The sequence below is a fragment of the Callorhinus ursinus genome, unplaced genomic scaffold (genome assembly GCF_003265705.2).
Source record: "Callorhinus ursinus isolate GAN/ISIS: 27379988/994484 unplaced genomic scaffold, GSC_fseal_2.0 scaffold10, whole genome shotgun sequence".
Taxonomy (NCBI): Eukaryota; Metazoa; Chordata; class Mammalia; order Carnivora; family Otariidae; genus Callorhinus; species Callorhinus ursinus.
In genome coordinates this window covers 20,836,263-20,854,561 of record NW_027397072.1, presented here as the reverse complement: position 1 = coordinate 20,854,561, position 18,299 = coordinate 20,836,263, and the positions used below count along the sequence as shown (strand labels likewise).

Here is an 18,299-nt window from a genome sequence, read left to right as displayed (position 1 = left end):
ACACACACACACACACACACACACACACACACACACACACACACACAATTTTACCTATTTTTCACATCTGCCTTGGAAACTATTAACTTGAATACCTCTTGACCACATGTCCTATTAAGAAGCTGACTCAGGGGCACCTAAGTCAGGCACTCAGGGTGGCTAAGTCAGTTAAGTGTTTGCCTTCAGCTCAGGTCATGGTCCCAGAGTCCTGGGATCGAGTCCCGCATTGGGCTCCCTGCTCATCGGGGAATCTGCTTCTCCCTCTGCGCCCCACCCTCTGCCACTCATGGGTTCTCTCGTTCATAAATAAATAAATAAAATCTTAAAAAATAAAATAAAATCTTAAAAAAGCAGTGCCCTGCTTTGTAGTGACATGCCAAGGGCTTGCACATTTAATGGAAATTCCTATAGCAATGCTGAAACTCCTGTGGTGATTCAGTTTAACCATGGTTTTTCATTCCTTTTAACATCAAACTATTAAAATATTTCAACTTATTGTAGTAAAGCAGATATTTAAAACAAATCAGTGCTGTGGTTAAAAAAAAATCTTACTTTTCTTCATGGATCTTATTAGGAAATCTCTAGTCTACTCCCCACCTCACCCCCAAAACATTCTTTCCTTTTTCACCAGACGGCTTTTTCTGAAATGCAACTCTAATGATGTTACTCTCCTGGTCAGAACTTTCCAGTGACTCTTTCATTCTACAGCACTGTCCAGTAGCATGGAAACCAGCATGGTAGCCACCAGCCATGTGAGGCTGTTGAGCACCTGAACTGTGACAGAGGAAGTGAATTTTTAATTTTATTTAATTTGAATTAGTTTGAATTGAAACAGGTACATGTGACTAATGGCAGCACAGTTCTACAGGATTAGGCCGCCGTGTCTGGGTCCCACTTACTGTGGTGTCCTTGTCTTCTGACTCAGTGCCCGACACCTCGTAGGTGCTCCAGACATACCCAGATGCCCAATTTCCATCAGAAGTGCTACTAGAACTGTCGTATATTTGGCCATGAAAATCATCTACTTTTATGGATTGAATTGACATTTGTCAGCTTGGCATCTGTAGCTTATGAAGCTATTCCAAGGTGACTGTTGCTAGCCTCCCCAGCCTTGCCTTATTTTACTCTTTCTACTCAGCTTCTACACACAGAATTACTCAAATCACTTACAGTTTCCCAAGCACGTTTCTGCACATGCTGCTTCTGCCTTTAATGCCTTCCCTCCCTTTTTCCCCTTTATTCCCCTTTGTCATCTCATTCTTCCTTCTTAACTTCAACTCCTCCAGGAAGCCTTCCCTGATACCCTAAGCTAGGTTAAGTGTTCTTCCTCTGTGAGCTGTAGCCTCTTGTTTATATCAGTGTGTTGTAATTACCTGTTTGTTCGATGCCTTTCTAGATAGACTATAAGCTCATTGAAGGTGGGGACTCACCAGGCTTTATCCAGAAACTTAATTCTTTTCTCCAAATCTTGCTGTTGCTTGCCTCTTAATCAGTACTTCCTCTGTTAGGTAAAGGATTTTCTTCTTCCAATTACTTCAAGCACATGGCATCTTATAGCATTGCCTGCTTAGTCCATTCAGAGCAGAGAAATAAAAGACATGAGTTAGACTGACGTATCTGGTTCTACTCCAGTACTGCATCGTTCACTCTAGCTACTCCTGCCCCTGGTTATCTGTCCCTTTCCTCTGCAAGAGTGAGAAACTGGCTCCTGTTGGCCCGCTAGCCATGAACCTGGTAGCATGGATAGCGGTTTCAGTATTGCTGATTTATTTCTTCAATAGATTATTGAGATATAATTCATTCACCATACCATCCATCCACTTAAAGTGTATGATTCAGTGGTTTTTGGTGTATTCACAGAGTTGTGTGGCCATCACCACAATCAATTTTAGAACATTTTCATCACCCTCCCAGATTGATTTACTACTATAAGATCACTCCCTGCAGTGTGGAGAATTGACTATAGTGGGCAAGAGTGGAAGAGGAAAGCAAGCAAGGGCTGTTGGGTAGTCCGAGTGGCCCTTGGTGAGACCTTCCAGATGAGAAAGGGTGGGGACGGGGGGAGCAGTGAAAGGGGCTGGTTTGAGGGTCTGGTTTCAGAGAAGAGCCAGCAGGACTGATTAATAGTTTGGATGTGAGGCATCAGGAAATGAGAGAAAGCCAGAGGCCTTCCACTTTGAGCTTGATGGTTGGGTGAGTGGTGATGCTATCCATTTAAACTGGTCAGTTTGGGGGTGCAGCAGGTGAGGAAGTGGGTGGAGAGAGTCAGGGGTTTTAGTTTGAACATGTTAGGTTTGGGATGCCTTTTAGGCAGCCATGGGGAGATGCTGAATAGGCCCTCCAATACACAATCCTGGAGCTCCAGGGAGAGGTCAGGGCTGGAGATGCAAAGTTGTGAGGATTACAGTAATACCTTTTTGGTAAGATTATCCTGAGAATAAGCAAAAGAGCATATGTGAAAATCTCTGATAAGGTCACAGGTACTTTCTTGGTAATGACTACTACATTATCTTCTTTAATCCTTCGTATACTCTCTAAAGTACGTAATACATGAAGTAGATTTTATATTATTATTATTATTTTACAGATGAGGGGACTAAAGCAGAGAGATTAATGTCTAGGCTCACACAGCAAGCAGGTGTGTGTGGATTAAACCCAAGACTGCCTCACTCCAAAGCCCAGGCTCTGGTTGCTATGCTCTCCTGTCTCCTGCTAAGTAGTGAGTCCTGCTCCTGGGGCTGCAGGCTGTCACTCCGGACAGACGCAGCCTCTGCTTCTGACCTTGTCCCTGCCACAGCTTACCCATCGTCCCCTCCCTCACTGCTCACATCCCTTTCCCACGGTGGGGGCCTCTTCACTTCTGTCAAAGGGACCCTCTCTTGCTGCCTATAGAGCTTCTGCTGAAGCCATGAGACTTGAACGCCCCCATCCTCTTGGAGAGAGGTCTCACACTGGAGTGTGCCTCAGAAGCACCTGGAAGCTTGTTTCAAATGCATGGAGTGGAGAGGGTGCCTCACGAGGGAAAGAATGCTGCTCAGGATTACCCCCCTCGCGCCTCCCCCTCCCCGGGAGAAATGTGCTCATCTCATCATCACTCCTCTTTTAACTCTGGTTTATTCGCCTCACCCTTGCTTTTACTGATCTCCCTAATTGGATAAAATTCTATTATGTCTTTTATTTTCTTCTTAAGTAATCTCTACAGATAATGTGGGGCTTGAACTCATGATCCCAAGATCAAGAATCACGTGCTCTACCTCCTGAGCCAGTCAGGCGCCTTCTGTTATGTCTTCTTAGAGGAGGACAGTGTCCCTCCCATCATAACACATACTACATTTGCCATTTTACATTTATTTGTTTGATCATCTCTTTTTCTACTAAACCGTTAGCACCAAGAGAGCAGCTGCCGTGTCTGGGTCCCGCTTACTGTGGTGTCCTCATCTCCTGACTCAGTGCCCGACACCTTGTAGGTGCTCCAGACATGGACTCAGATGCCCGACTTCCACCAGAAGTGCTACTAGAACTATCGTATATTCGGCCATGAAAATCACCTACTTTTATGGTTTGAATTGACGTTTGTCAGCTTAGAATAGAACAATTATTATTTTATATGGGATTCTAAACGATTCCAAATTACTGACTTTGCTTTAGAAAAACATTTCTAAAGCAAAACCTATTTGTAAGTTGGGGATTGTATAGAGATTGATATTTTATCAAAAGGAATGTTTAAATTCAAAAAAGTAAATCTGGAAAAACAGGTACACCTTTGAATGTGAGTATATATATCACTTCTATATCTAACATAATACCCACACCCCAACACAGACTTGTCAAAAAATTCGTGGGCCTTTAAGTTCCTTATTTACTATAGACAGCGACTGATAATGCTTTTCATTTTGAAAAGAAAATGCTTTTCATTTTGGTTTAGATCCCTTGTTATCTGGCAAATGACACTAGTTCTGAATAGCAGTCTTTGTAGAAAATTAAAATGGAGTTTAATAAACTGTTGCATCTATAGTAAATGCTTCCAATTTCGTTCCTGCCATTCCCTTTTGAACACACCCTGGTCAGATTTCCACTTCCTGTTCACTGCCAAAACCCGTTCTGTCAAGGAGACCAGTGCTGTCCTCAGTGTTAAAATCCAGTGATGAATTCTCAGGACTTACCCAGGTTGATCTGTCAGTGGCCGTTGACATAGATGATTGCTCCCTTCTACTTGAAACACTTTCTGTACTTGCCTCCAGGTGTCCTGCTCTTCCTCCGTGGCCCCCTTCGCTAGTTTTCCATACCTCCTTGAACTCTTAAATGTTAGTATGCCAAAGGGACCACCTCTCTTTTCTGTTTGTCCTCCCCGTAGGTGATCCCATCCAGACTGCGAGCTTTTAATACTGTCTACATACCAGTGACTTCCAAACTTCTTTTTCTGGCCCAGACCTTTTCTCTGAGCTCTGACCTCTGACCTCGTGGCTTCCTCCGAATCAGTACCTTCACCTGGATATCTAATACACATCTCACAATTCGCGTGTTCCAAACTGCATTCTGTGCCTCGCCCTACCAAACTCGCCTCTCTGTCAGTCTTCCCCATCTCAGTTAGTGGCAATCTCGCTCAGTTTACCTAGTCATTAGTTGCTTAGTCAGAACTCCTGATGCTTCTCCATCTAAGGTGTCAGATTATTAGATCAGCTTTATCCAAAAACACTGTCAAAGTAGGCCCAGGATCTTGCCATTTCTTATCACTTCAACAGCTACTACTATTCTCCTAGCCCCCTCTTGTCTCTCATCTGGCATGTTGCAGGAGGCTTCTAATAGGCTGCTTCTTCACCACTCTCTGACACTTCCATCTTCCACAGTGCAGATGATCTTATTAAAATATAAGTTAGAGAATACCTGCCTCTGCTCAAAACTCACCAGCAACTTCTCATATCAGAGTAAAAGCTGAAGCCCTTATGCTGGCCTCTATAACATTGCTACTTTTCAGTCTGCTAAAGAAGCAATTTTGTTTTCTTTTAATTTCTAGTTTGAATTAGATCAATACTTTACAAAAGTATAAAAATGAGTTACTACAGAGGCACCTGAGTGGCTCAGTTGGTTAAGCAACCAACTCTTGATTTCGGCTCAGGTCATGATTTCAGGGTCATGAGATTGAACCCTTCCACCCCCACCATCTGGCATGGGCTCCACGCTCAGCACAAACTCTGCTGTCCCTCTCCCTCCGCCCCTCCCACACCCCTCCTTGAACTAACACGCACTTGCACACGCTCTCTCTCTCTCTCTCTCAAATAAATAAAATCTTTTTAAAAAAGTGAGTTACTACAGAGAGAAATTCCTCTGGTCATGAAGTAACTGATGTCAGATTAGTTCTCCCACTATAAACTTCTAGAAAACTATTCTAACTAAAGCAACTGTTTTCAGAAATTAGTAAGTAGGGCAGGACTGTTCTCTGAGAGAAGGGAAATAAATGAGGAGAGCCCTATGATTGCCCAGGCTTTCTACTGGGAGGCATTTACTAAAGTCTAGTGCTGGAGACAAAGCAGGGTAAGCCCTATTTGCTGAGAATAAGAAGAGAGAGATTGGGGTTTGGGGAGGCTGGAATTTGCCAAGAGGGAATGAAGCATGCAGAGAAAGAGCTCCCTAAACCTGCATACAGGTCTCTTCCATCTTTGGCTGAAAACTAAGCTGCATTTGTGTAGAATGAGATTTCACAAGACCACCAAAGAACGACTACCTGCGAAAGAACAAGTCCCAGGGATTTGAAAGTGGAACAGCTACTCAAGTGCAGCCTGTTTTTGGGTTCCAACCAACCAGAGTAGAGACATCATCCAACACTGGGGGCATTCAATAAAGACCCCAGAAAGGCCATACTTTAGGAGCAGGGTGAAAATAGCCCTAGATAAAAGTTACCCTAGATCTGCACTAATGAAACTTTAATACAGGCCTCAAAAGGACCAGCCTGTCCAAAAGTAAATTAATTACTAGATTCTTTAGAAGAAGACAACAAAATCCAGACATTCAACAACATAATCCTCACAATTTCCATCATCCAGTGAAAATTTAGAGGACATAGGAAGCAGCCAGAAAGTATGTTCTGTGACCTGAATAAAATTAGTCAGTATAAACAGATCCAGAAATAACAGGCATGATGCAATGAACAGAGATGGACTTTAAAACAGCCACATTAGGGGAACCGGGGTGCTCAGTCAGTTAAGTGTCTGCTTTTGGCTCACGTCATGATCTCCAGGTCCTGGAATTGACTCAGCCCGGAGTCTACTTCTCTCTCTCTCCCTCTGCCTGCCCTCCCTGCTTGTTCTCTCTCTCTCTCAAATAAATAAAAATCTTTTTGTTTTGTTTTGTTTTTTATTTTATTATGGTATGTTAGTCACCATATAATACATTATTAGTTCTTGATGTAGTGATCCATGATTCATCATTCTTGTATAACACCCAGTGCTCCATGCAGTACGTGCCCTCCTTAATACCCATCACCCGACTAAACTATCCCCCCACCCCCCTCCCCTCTAAAACCCTCAATTTGTTTCCCGGAGTCCATAGTCTCTCATGGTTCATCTTCCCCCCTGATTCCGCCCCCTTCATTTTCCCCTTCCTTCTAATGTCTTCCATGCCATTCCTTATGTTCCACAAATAAGTGAAACCATAGGATAATTGACTTTCTTTGCTTGACTTATTTCACATAGCATGATCTCCTCCAGTCCCATCCATGTTGATGTAAAAGTTGGGTATTCATCTTTTCTGATGGCTGAGTAATATTCCATTGTATATATGGACCACATCTTCTTTGTCCATCCATCTGTTGAAGGGCATCTCGGTTCTTTCCACAGTTTGGCTACCACAATACCCAAACTGTGCAATAGTCAAATAAATAAAAATCTTAAAAAAACCCAAAAACCAGTCACACTAAATACTAAAAATGTAAAGGAAAATATTAGCATAATGAGGAAAAAAATGGAAATAAAAAGGAACCAACTATAAACATAATTGGAAGTTTCTGCATATATATTCTACTTCAGTGACAAAAAGTTTTAAATTAAAAAATAGAACTTCTAGAGTTGAAAGAGATAATACCCAAAATGAAAAAGTCAGTGGATGGACTTAACAGTATATCAGAAATTACAGAAGAAAAAGTCCACTGAACTTAAAGACATAGCAATACAAACTATCCAAAATGCAATGCTGAAAAATGAACAGAGCCTTCAAGACTTATGGGACAATGGCAAACAGCCTAACAGAGGGAGGAGAGAAAAATCATTTCAGGAAATATTTTTTTCCAAATTTCCAAATAAATTTTTACTAATTTGATGAAAACTATAAACCCGTAGCTACAAGAAGCTCAACAAACTATAATCAGGATAAAAAGAAAACCATACCAAGGCATATCACAGTCAAATTGCTGAAAGCCAGTGATGAAGAAAAAGTATTAAAAGCAGCTAGAGGAAAAAATATGTTATATACAGGGGGGAAAAAGATAAGATTTTTGAAGTGATTTCTCATTAAAAACAATGCACTTGGGGTGCCTGGGTGGCTCAGTCGGGTAAGCATCTGCCTTCACTGAGGTCATGATCCCAGGGTCCTGGGATCAAGCCCCACATCAGGCTCCCTGCTCAGTGGGGAGTCTGCTTCTCCCTCTGCCTGCCACTCCCCTTGCTTGTGCTTGTGCTGTCTCTCTCCAGTAAATAATAAAATCTTTAAAAAAAAAAATGCATGCTAGCAGAAAATTGAATGGCATTTGAAAGTAGTGAGAGAAACTGTTTTTACTCCTTCTAAAATATATAGATTTCCTAGCTTTATCCACTGAAAAGTTCTAGAAGCAGTGATCGTCCAGGAACAAGGAGCACCCTAGAACCCTAACTGTGGTCTCTAAACACTCTTTCCTAGTAAAGGGAACCTGCAATCCTTGAAGGAATAGTTGATTCCAAGTGTGGGGCAGACATACACAAGATAGGACTGGCATCTTACCAACCAAGTGGGTCATCTGTGCCAACCAGGGAAGCTAATGATATCTAATGGATCTATTAGATTAACACAGGAGCCTACTTACAGGAGCTCCCACTGGCCAAAGATAGGACAATTTGAACATCAAAACGATGATTATAATGGATTGAGGTAATCAGATACATAAGAATCTATGAGTTCCTATAAAAAAGAAAACTCCTTGGTAACCATTGGAGGTTGCTAGGGCACTAATTCATTGTTCTGAAATTTGTTAAATAGTAAGAAATGCCAAACATTTGTTTTACCTTTTCTGAATGATCAATATCTCAAGATAAACAAATAGAGAAAACTAATAAATGCAGAAAAAATGATAAAATTGGAAACCGGATCTTGAATCTAGGCAAATCATTAGTAAATGCTAAAGCCATTAGGTGAAAAGTTGATGGGGGACTTTTTAATGGAGAGATGTAACCAATAACATCTGAATCCACTGATTAATATTTATATTCCATTGTGTGCCCCCATTTGATTTTTAAGTGCACCATATTACCTACGACAGATTCTAGCCCCTTCTCAAAAAATGAAACGAAAACAAAAACTTTAATCAAATCTCTAGCTCTAGCCACAGGGGGTAAAGAAACAAATGGCACCAAGGAAACAGTCACATCCAGAATGTAGGGTATGCCACTAGATAACTTGCTTTCTTCACAAATAAATGACATGACAGAAACAAGGAAAAGGAAGAACTGTTTTAGATTAAAAACAGAAACATATCAACCAGATGCAGTGTGTGTGGACCTTGTTGGAATCTTGATTCTAAATGTAGATGGATATTTTTTAAGATCTGAGGAAATTTTCAGATGGACTGAGTTAAAATTTTCTTAATTTTTTTTAGGTGTGATGATGGCATTGTGGTTATGTAAATTAAGCTTTCTCAAATGAAATAATAAATTGTCTGGGATTTGCTCCAGCCACCTCATTCTAGACAAAAAGTTGAGTGAAGGAAGAATAGATTCAATAAGTTGACAAAATTTTGGTTTTTGTTGAAGTTTGGTGATGGGTACATGAAAAGTAGTCATTAGTTTACTCTCCATTTTGTGCATGTTTTAACATTTTTGGAATAAAACACTTTTTTTTAGAAACTCTTTTGCTTAAGGACCGTCTGAATGTCTATAAAAGAGTCTCACTCAGAATGTATACAGTGTTGTCTTACGATAAGGAACAATTCTGACAAGTTTGGTTTAAGTATCAGTTTTATGGGAGAAAATAGAATGATGCTAAAGGCAGTAAGTATCCTTATAGAAATAAAAGGGTTTAACTGGTATCATGAGATAACACTGAAAATTCTTTACATGTAGACAAAAGCTATAAAAGCATTAGGGGGCATTTGGTGATGTTAAATAGACCCACTCTGTTTTCCTGCCATTGGGCATTCCCTAAAAGGTGCATCCATCTCAGAGCCCAGAACGTGGATAAGACTGATGGGCAAGGCTTCTTGGTGACCCCTCCTTGGTTTCCCCTGCTCAGATGCTGATGTGTCAGTCACCCAAGGCTGTTTCCTAAGAGACTGCTTTTGTTCAAAGGATTGGTGAAATGTATTTTCTATGGTCTAACACCATATTCCATTATGCATTGTGGTTTTTTATTGTTTTCCTTATCATGATTTATTATTTTTTTCTATTTTTCTTTTGAAGTTTGCCCATTTTAATCCATGTTCATTTTTCGCTCTGTATGTGTTTGTGTTGTGCTTGGTGTCTTTGCCTCCGTTGTTCCTAGGTTACAGTATAGCCAGGACATACCCAGTCACTTGGCCGATGAGCATGCGCTGATAGCCTCCTATGTGGCCCGTCTGCAACACTGTGCACGGTCAGTGGTAGAGCAGCGGCAGCAGGCCGGTCACCAAGGGCTGATCAGAGGGAGGGAGAGCTGTGTTACCTGGGCTTGCCAGCTGGAAAAAGCTCTGCGTGTGGGGTTTTTCTTGAGAAGCTACCAGCTATGTTTGGCAGAGTTTAAATAATTGCTAAAGCATTAACTTCTAAAACAGAAGGAGCCTTGCCAAGCCTGGGCACTTACCTAAACATATAGTCAGAAATGCTGTTTTAAGGTGGAATTCACTTCCTTCACCTTACACTTAAAGGCTATGTAAATCTCAAACATACGCAGTCCCAAAGATGTACATTCACAGAGCTGTTTGATGCAATCGTTTACTGCTCATTCTTGTCTAAATAATGAAACCTTTCTACTGATATTCAGAGCATAGGGTTAATCAACCCACAGATATGTCACTTTGTCTAATCTTTGATACCATCACCCTGTAACATCTTTGCATGTTACAACTTCATCTCTTCCCCCCCAATCTATCGTTGATTATTTAAACCAGTGGTTTGCAATAGTGGTGTTGGATCATTGTCACCTGAGGGAGACTTTTCCCAAACAATATGTACCTCCACATGTGATAATTATACTTAATATAATAACTCCATATTCCCCTTTCTCTGAAAACAACTGGTAGTGACTCACTGTTAATGTGGGAATATGCCTGGTTCCTCAGTGGGTTAGGATAGAAAAACTTTTGATAACCACTAACTACAACAAAGTTAACCCTTTAAAACAAAGTGCTATTGCATTCAGGTAGACCCAGGGCTACCTGTCCACTCTGTGTCCGTACCCACCACCATTCTGCAAGGAGAATAGCAGGTCAAGTTTATATAATCTAAAGCCATCCCTCCACTCTACATAGCAGCGGATAGATACTTATTCTTAGAGAGGAAGCGTAATTTATTAACTAAGCACATAAGAGAGTCTGGAGCCTTACATTTTGATCTTAGTTTTGCCCAGAACATGCCTTGGCTCCGTGAGAAGGTGATTTGACCTTGGTTTTATTTCCTGTGATAACAAGAATAAATAATGTGAAAAAATATATATTTGGAAAGGACTGTTTTCTATATTATACTTCATACCATTTCCCATAGTTTTGCCAGTGTGACTAAATAGCTTTGATATTTTTAGGCTTTTATTTAACTTTAAAGTTTACTTTCCTACTTCTCAAGTATGTTTAATAGGCTTTTCCTATGGGAGGGAAGGAAAGGCCTGATAATTGTGCATCATATCACCAAGAGTGCCTCTTCAGCCAACAGATGATTTCTGTGCAGTCTGTCCCAGCTCCTTGGGTCTCTAGGAATAGAGTTGTCTCATCCCTGGCAGGACAGCTTACTTATTATCAGTAAGGGCAATTGTCCAGGTGATTAAAAATTTCCATAGTGAAAATAGAAGCAGAGTGTTGGCAGAGACTGCAACCTGATATTTCAGCCCCAAAAGATTTATGGGAGGTTTAGCTAAGGTCCTCAAGCGTCCTGGCTTGGGGATTAGGCTTCCTGAGCAAGAACTGGTGGCTGGGAGCCCTGGGAGAACATGAGGATTGGGTGAGTACTGCATCTCTTCTTGATTTATAGTCTAAGGAACTGAGCTTCATGCTTCCTCAAAGAAGTCAGAAATTTCCTGGCTAATTCTGAAAATGAAAGTCCGCTCAAGCAGAAAAATAAGGAACCTTTCTAATTTTCCTCTTAATTTTCATTGACCTTAAAACCTCTCATCAACATAAAGTTCTAGTTTCTGGTTGGAAAGCATAGCCAATTAAAACAACCATGTCGTCCACACTTGGGTGTAAATGACAAGTAGAATTAACCTTCCTAGGGAGATGGAACATGATGGAGGAGAGGGAGATTTTTGCAGAGAGGAAAAAATGGAAGTTTTTGTTATATCCCTTGCCAAAACAAAGGGCAGTCACTTTAAGTCCCATTTCTTAGGTTGTCAGTCCCTCTATAATATTATCCACTTGTATAATGTTCATTTTTGTTTTTGTTTTTTTTAAAGATAAAGGTAGTTCTCTTATTTCCAACAAACAACTTTAAGGCACAAATATTACAGTTCAGCCTTGACCTTGGGGCCTTGACCCTAATGTATTAAAGCCAATTGATGGTAGCATGTTCTTACTACAAAATCATCTCATGAGAGGATGATGATACAGACTGACATTTGCATACCTAAAATTATAAAGTATTCAGAAGTGGCACAGGCAGAAGAAGTACATTAAAAAAAAAAATCCATCCTCGAGGAAAGACCAAGTTAAGCTTAAAGAATTAGCCACAACGATAGAAATATAGAAAGGTGAAAAAAATCTAGGAAAAATACAGTCGATTCTATACATGAAAAGGTCAGACACATTTCTATCAATTTAACTTCACCCTTCCCAGACTCCCCCCCTCCCCAGTAATTATTACAAGATTTGACGAGTATTGAACTCATGTCTTTAAATTTTTTCTTATTACTCATCATGTTGCTAAATTCCATTCAGAGGTTTTTGGAACACCAGGAACCAAGGGCCAAAGTAGAGACAGGCCATGACAGCATCTTGGGTCGGTTGTCATCACCACTGTTATCTTAAAGCATCTGCCAGACTTAAACAGAATTCTATAGCTACAGTCCCCATTAATCTAGGACTGCCCTGCTATGGATAAATGACAGTTGATGTAACATGCTAAACTAAAGGAGTCCATTATTTCATAATCCAGTCAAAAGGTCATTGCATCACATATACACAGAGCTAGCCTACTACTCTAGAACACTTCCTTCATCCAGGTGCAGCAGTATCTGATATCCCACGTAGGTCTTAAAGACCTTAAAGTTAAGGTGCTGGTACTCTTGTGAAAGAGTAATGGAATAAATTAATTCACTCTAAGATGGGGCTCTAATTGTGGAACAAACATGGTGAAAGAAGAGAAAGACACATTGAAAGGGAATGTTTGATACCATGGATTCTTCTCCAGCTTCACCATATGTTGGACGTGCCCTTGCCTGGGCTCCTCAGTTTTGTTCAGCCAGTGTTAAGTGTACTTTTCTTTAGCCCTCTGTTTTTCATGATGCTTTAGTTTTCTCTTGATCTTTTTAAATTCAAGACCTATGTCTAAAAGTTATGAGTTTTTCCAAAATATTTGATTAGAAATCCCCCCTCAGACTTTGCAGATGCTCTGTCTTTTCTTGGACCTTGCATTCAAAAAGAAGTGACCCTTCTTATGGCGTAGGAGCCGGGGGGATGATGCTGAAAAGAAAGGGCATGTATGGTCTCTTCATTTCTCTATAAACCACCACTCAGAAGACCATTAGTATCTATGACCCAGGCCTCTTGTTTCTTTTGCTGCCATAATTTTTTATAAGCTTTCTCCCATCTGTTCTTTCTAAGAGAAAAGCAAGGGTAGGGAATGTTTAATAGACACCTGTTGAATTTTTTGTCTCTTTGGCAGTGTCCTGGACAGTCCAAGCCGACTGGATGAGGAACACCGACTTATAGCTCGCTATGCTGCCCGGCTGGCTGCAGAAGCAGGAAATATGGTGAGTAAATGAAAGGTCCTAGGAGAGTAGCAGAAATTAGCATTATTTTAATATACAAATAGTAGGTGATAGTAAACATGAAACTTAGAAGAATAGGTACCTCAGGAACAGAAAGAGAGGAGTGGGTTTAGGGAAGGGATTATAGTGGCCTTTAATTTTATCTACAGTATCCTCTTTAAAAAAAAAAAAAATGAATCAAGAAAATCAAAGAGGGGCGCCTGGGTGGCTCAGTTGTTAAGCGTCTGCCTTTGGCTCAGGTCATGATCCCAGGGTCCTGGGATGGAGCCCCGCATCAGGCTCCCTGCTCAGCGGGAAGCCTGCTTCTCCCTCTCCCACTCCACCTGCTTGTGTTCCCTCTCGCTGTGTCTGTCTCTATCACATAAATAAATAAAATCTTAAAAAAAGAAAAAGAAGAAGAAGAAAATCAAAGAGCTAGAATTTGGTTCTTTAAAAAGCAATAAAATTAATTACCCCCTAGAAATCCTGATCAAGAAAAAAGGAAAGAAGGGCGCCTGGGTGGCTCAGTTGGTTAAGCAACTGCCTTCGGCTCAGGTCATGATCCTGGAGTCCCGGGATTGAGTCCCGCATCGGGCTCCCTGCTCAGCGGGGAGTCTGCTTCTCCCTCTGACCCTCTTCCCTCTCGTGCTCTCTATCTCTCATTCTCTCTCTCTCTCAAATGAATAAATAAAATCTTTAAAAAAAAAAAAAGGAAAGAAAATACAAATTACTAATATCACAAATGAAAGAAAGGACATTGCTACAGATCCTATAGTTATTATAAGGATGATAAGGGAATATTGTGAGCAACTTTTTGCCAATAAATTTGGCAACCTAGATGAAACAAACAAATTCCTTGAAAGATACAAATTAGGGTTGTCTGGCTGGTTCAGTCAGTAGAGTATGCAACTCTTGATCTTGAAGTTGTGGGTCAAGCTGCATGTGGGGTATAGGATCTTTTTTAAAAAATGACACAAATTAACAAAACTGACTTAAGAATAAATAGAAAATCTAAATAGTCCTAAATCTGTTAAGGAAATTGAATTTGTAATTAACTTCCCACAAAGAAAACTCTAAGCTCAGAGGGCTTAACTGTTGAATATTATCATATATTTAAGGAAGAAATAATAACAATCTGACATAAATTCTCAATAAATAGAGGAAGAAGGAACACTTTCCAAGTCATTTTATCAGGCTACTCTAGACCTGATATAAAAACAAAAAAGGCCATTACAAGAAAATAAAATCCATAATCAAATTCTCTCATGAACATGGATGAAAAAACCTTTAACAAAATATTACCAAATTGAATTTGGCAATATGTAAAAAGGATAGTACTCCATGGTCAAGTGAGATTTGTCCTAGGAGTACAGATTCATTTAATACATAAAAATCAGCCAACGTATTTCACCATATTAGCAGTTTAAAAAAGAAAATTATAAGATCATTTCAATAGGTGCAGAAAAAATATTTGACAATAAGTGCCCATTTATGATAACATTTCTCAATATACTAGGAGTCAAAGAAGCGTCTTCAGTCTGATAAAGAACATCTACAAAAAAACCTACAGCTAATATTATACTGAAAGGTTAAATTTTGGAGTATTTCCTACCTAATATTGAGAACAAGCAAGGGTGTCCACTTTTCACCACCTCTATTCAAAATTGTACTGGAGGTCTCAGCCAGTACAACGTGACAAGAAGGAAAGGGCATAAATGTTGGAAAGGAAGAAGTAAAGCTGTCCTATTTGCAGACAACATGATTAGGTAGAGACAGTCCTCAGGAATCTACAAAAACACTCCTAGAACAGATACATGACTTTAGGGCAATGTTGCAGGATACAAAGTCAATGTACAAAAATTGATTATATTTCCATCTATAGCAGTGAGTAATTAGAAAACTAAATTTAGGAAAAACGCCATTTACTATGAGATTAAAAAAATCAAATACTTATGGATAAATTTAATGAAAGATGTTAAGACTATTGCCGAGAGGAATTAAAGAAAACCTAAATAAGTGGAGAGGTTTGCCATGGGATATTCACATTTAATATAGTTAGGATGGCAGATTTTTCCAAATTTATCTATAGATTCAATACCAGTCAAAATACCAATAAACTTTGAAGAAATTGGCCAACTGATTTTATTTTTATTTTTTATTTTTTATTTTTTTTTAGATTTTATTTATTAGAGAGAGAGAGACAGAGATAGTGAAAGAGAGCACAAGTGGGAAGGAGAGGGAGAAGCAGGCTCCCCACAGAGCAAAGAGCCTGATGTGGGACTCGATCCCGGGACTCCGGGATCATGACCTGAGCCGAAGGCAGACACTTAACCGACTGAGCCACCCAGACGCCCTGGCCAACTGATTTTAAAATGTATTTGGAAACCAGAGGACTTAGAAAAACCAAGTCTTTAAAAAGAGCAAAGTTGAAGGACTTAATAACTCTACTTGACTTACAAAAAGCCACAGTAATCAAGAAAGTGTGATATTGGCAAAAGGATAGACAAGTCATCCATACAGTAAACCCACCATGTTTAAGGTCAAATGACTTTTTTTTTTTACAAGGCACAAAAGAAATTCAGTTGGGAAAGGAAAATCCTTTTAACAAGTGCTTCTGGAACAACTGTATATTTATATGAAATAAAGGAACCTCAACCTCTTCCTCATACTTTACATAGAAACCAGTTTGAAATGTATCATAAATTTAAACATAAAAGCTAAAACCATAAAGCTACTAAAAGCAGGCTTTTAGTATCTTTAAAATATCTTCATGTCTTTGGAGCAGGCAAAGAATTCTTAGAGGAATCATGAACCATTAAAAACTGGTAAGTTGGACCTTATTGAAAATAAATTCTTTCCTCATTAAAAGATACTATTAAAAAAATAGACAAAGCACAACCTGAAAAAAAATATTTGCAACACATGTCTGACAAAGGACAAACTATGTAACGAATTCCTGCACCTCAAATTCCTGCCCAAATTTTAAATGGTCTAAAGACTTGGACAGACACTTCACAGAAGAAGATATACAAATGGGCAATAAGCACATAAAAAGGTGCTTGGTATCATTAATCATCAGGAAAATGCCAGTTAAAACCATAATGACCCACTAGAATGACTACAGTGAAAAAGATTGACAACATCAATTGTTGGAGATGAGGTGGAGCAAATGGAATTTTCATACATCGCATACCTAAAGTACGTACAATTTGATTCCATGTACATAAAATTCTAGAATAGGTAAAATTGATTTATAGTGATGGAAATCGCACCAGGGACTGTTTCTGGGAATGGGATTATTGAATAAAGGTAAGGAAACTTCCTGGATTGATGGAAACGTTCTGCATTTTTATAGAGGTGTGTGTTACGTGAGTTGTATGTATTTGTCGAGACCGATTGGATGGCATACTTAGGATATGAGCATTATATCTCAATTAAAAGAAAAAGGAACCAAGAATGGTGAATATGTAAGTTTGATTGCATTGAGAAATGGCTACCCAAGGATTTGCCATGGGTTTACTGTAATTTTGAAATAATTTATAATAAAATGTTCTTTTTTTCTTTCATTTCAGCCCTTTACTTTCCTTGAAGAGTTATGTGCATATTAATATCCATTTCCCCTTCCCTCCGTCATGTTTGTATTCATTTGGCAAATATTTATTTTGTTCCTATGATGTGCCAGATTGGATACTATGATGAACAAATGATTCCTGCCCTCATGGAACTAACAGTCTAGTGAGAGAGACAAACAGTAAACAAATACACTGTTAAACTTAAATAACTATAGGGGCTCCTGGTGGCTCAGTCGGTTAAGCATCTGACTCTTGGTTTCAGCTCAGGTCGTGATCTCAGGGTCCTGGGATAGAGCCCCGCATCAGGCTCCCCACGCAGCAGGGGAGTCTCTTTCTCTCTCTCTCCCTCTGTCCCTCCTCCCACTCGTGCTCTCTCTCTTTCTGAAATAAATAAAATATTAAAAAAAATAAAAAAAACAATTACGAATAATTAGGTGCACTGGAGGAAAAATAGAAGGAACTATGAAAATGGATAGCAGGTCCCTGACATACACTGTATGGCCTCTGTGAGAAAGTGTTACTTGTGTTGAGATGTGAAGATAAGAGAATTCATTTTCCTGAGAACTAAAAAGGACTGAAACCCAAAGCAGCCCCTGGGCCACTGTTGCTGCCACTCCTGCCCTATGCTTAGGTTTTAATTGTCTTGAGGTGCAGTGGGCAAAACCTTGTATGTACGCAAAGTGGAGAGTTGGAAATGAGGCTTTCACATTAAGCCAGGCCCCTGAAAGCATTATAACCTGGTGAAGGTACGGTGTAGAAGACCATCCATCTGCCAACACAAAGATAGGACAAGAAAGCTTTAGGTTCTCCTCCTTTTGGAGTGGAAGAGGTCTCCCCTGGGGATTCACAATCTTAGTCCTGTCTGTACTTGTGTTGGGTGCATTTACATTACTTCATAGATTGAGAAACACCAAAGTAAAATTTTAATATAAAATTAATCCTACGGCGTTGAGGAGAAGCAAAATATAAATCCTCTCCTGAGGTTAACATTCTCAATTGAGGCCAAGCAGTGATTCCCACAGAAAGAGTCCAACTAAACACGAACTCCTGAGTATCTCTGTAAAATTAGACCCTCGGTGACTTTAGATACTAGAATCATTGGCTGTAGAATAACTATGTTTAAAATTTCTTCAGACCTGAGGTGCGCCTGTGTGGCTCAGTCATTAAGTGTCTGCCTTCGGCTCAGGTCATGATCCCAGGGTCCTGGGATCGAGCCCCGCGTCAGGCTCCCTGCTCTGCGGGAAGCCTGCTTCTCCCTCTCCCACTCCCCCTGCTTGTGTTCCCTCTCTCGCTGTGTCTCTCTCTGTCAAATAAATAAAATCTTTAAAAATAAATAAAATTTCTTCGGACCTGAAAGAAGGAATTAAAAACATGATAAAAGACTATCTAAAGAGACTG

General features: G+C 39.8%; 1 protein-coding gene across 18 annotated transcripts in view; it reads left to right on the top strand.

The window, feature by feature from the left end:
* Nucleotides 1-18,299, top strand: part of DTNB (dystrobrevin beta) — a 217,428-nt gene that overhangs the window by 147,716 nt on the left and 51,413 nt on the right. For 16 of the 18 annotated variants that reach the window (XM_073897095.1, XM_073897094.1, XM_073897104.1 and 13 more), the window contains 2 exons: nucleotides 9,721-9,810; nucleotides 13,245-13,332. In XM_073897095.1, the coding sequence (XP_073753196.1) occupies nucleotides 9,721-9,810; nucleotides 13,245-13,332 (178 nt within the window). The remainder of the gene's footprint in view (nucleotides 1-9,720; nucleotides 9,811-13,244; nucleotides 13,333-18,299) is intronic. The other 2 variants (XM_073897102.1, XM_073897103.1) reach the window with 1 other exon arrangement.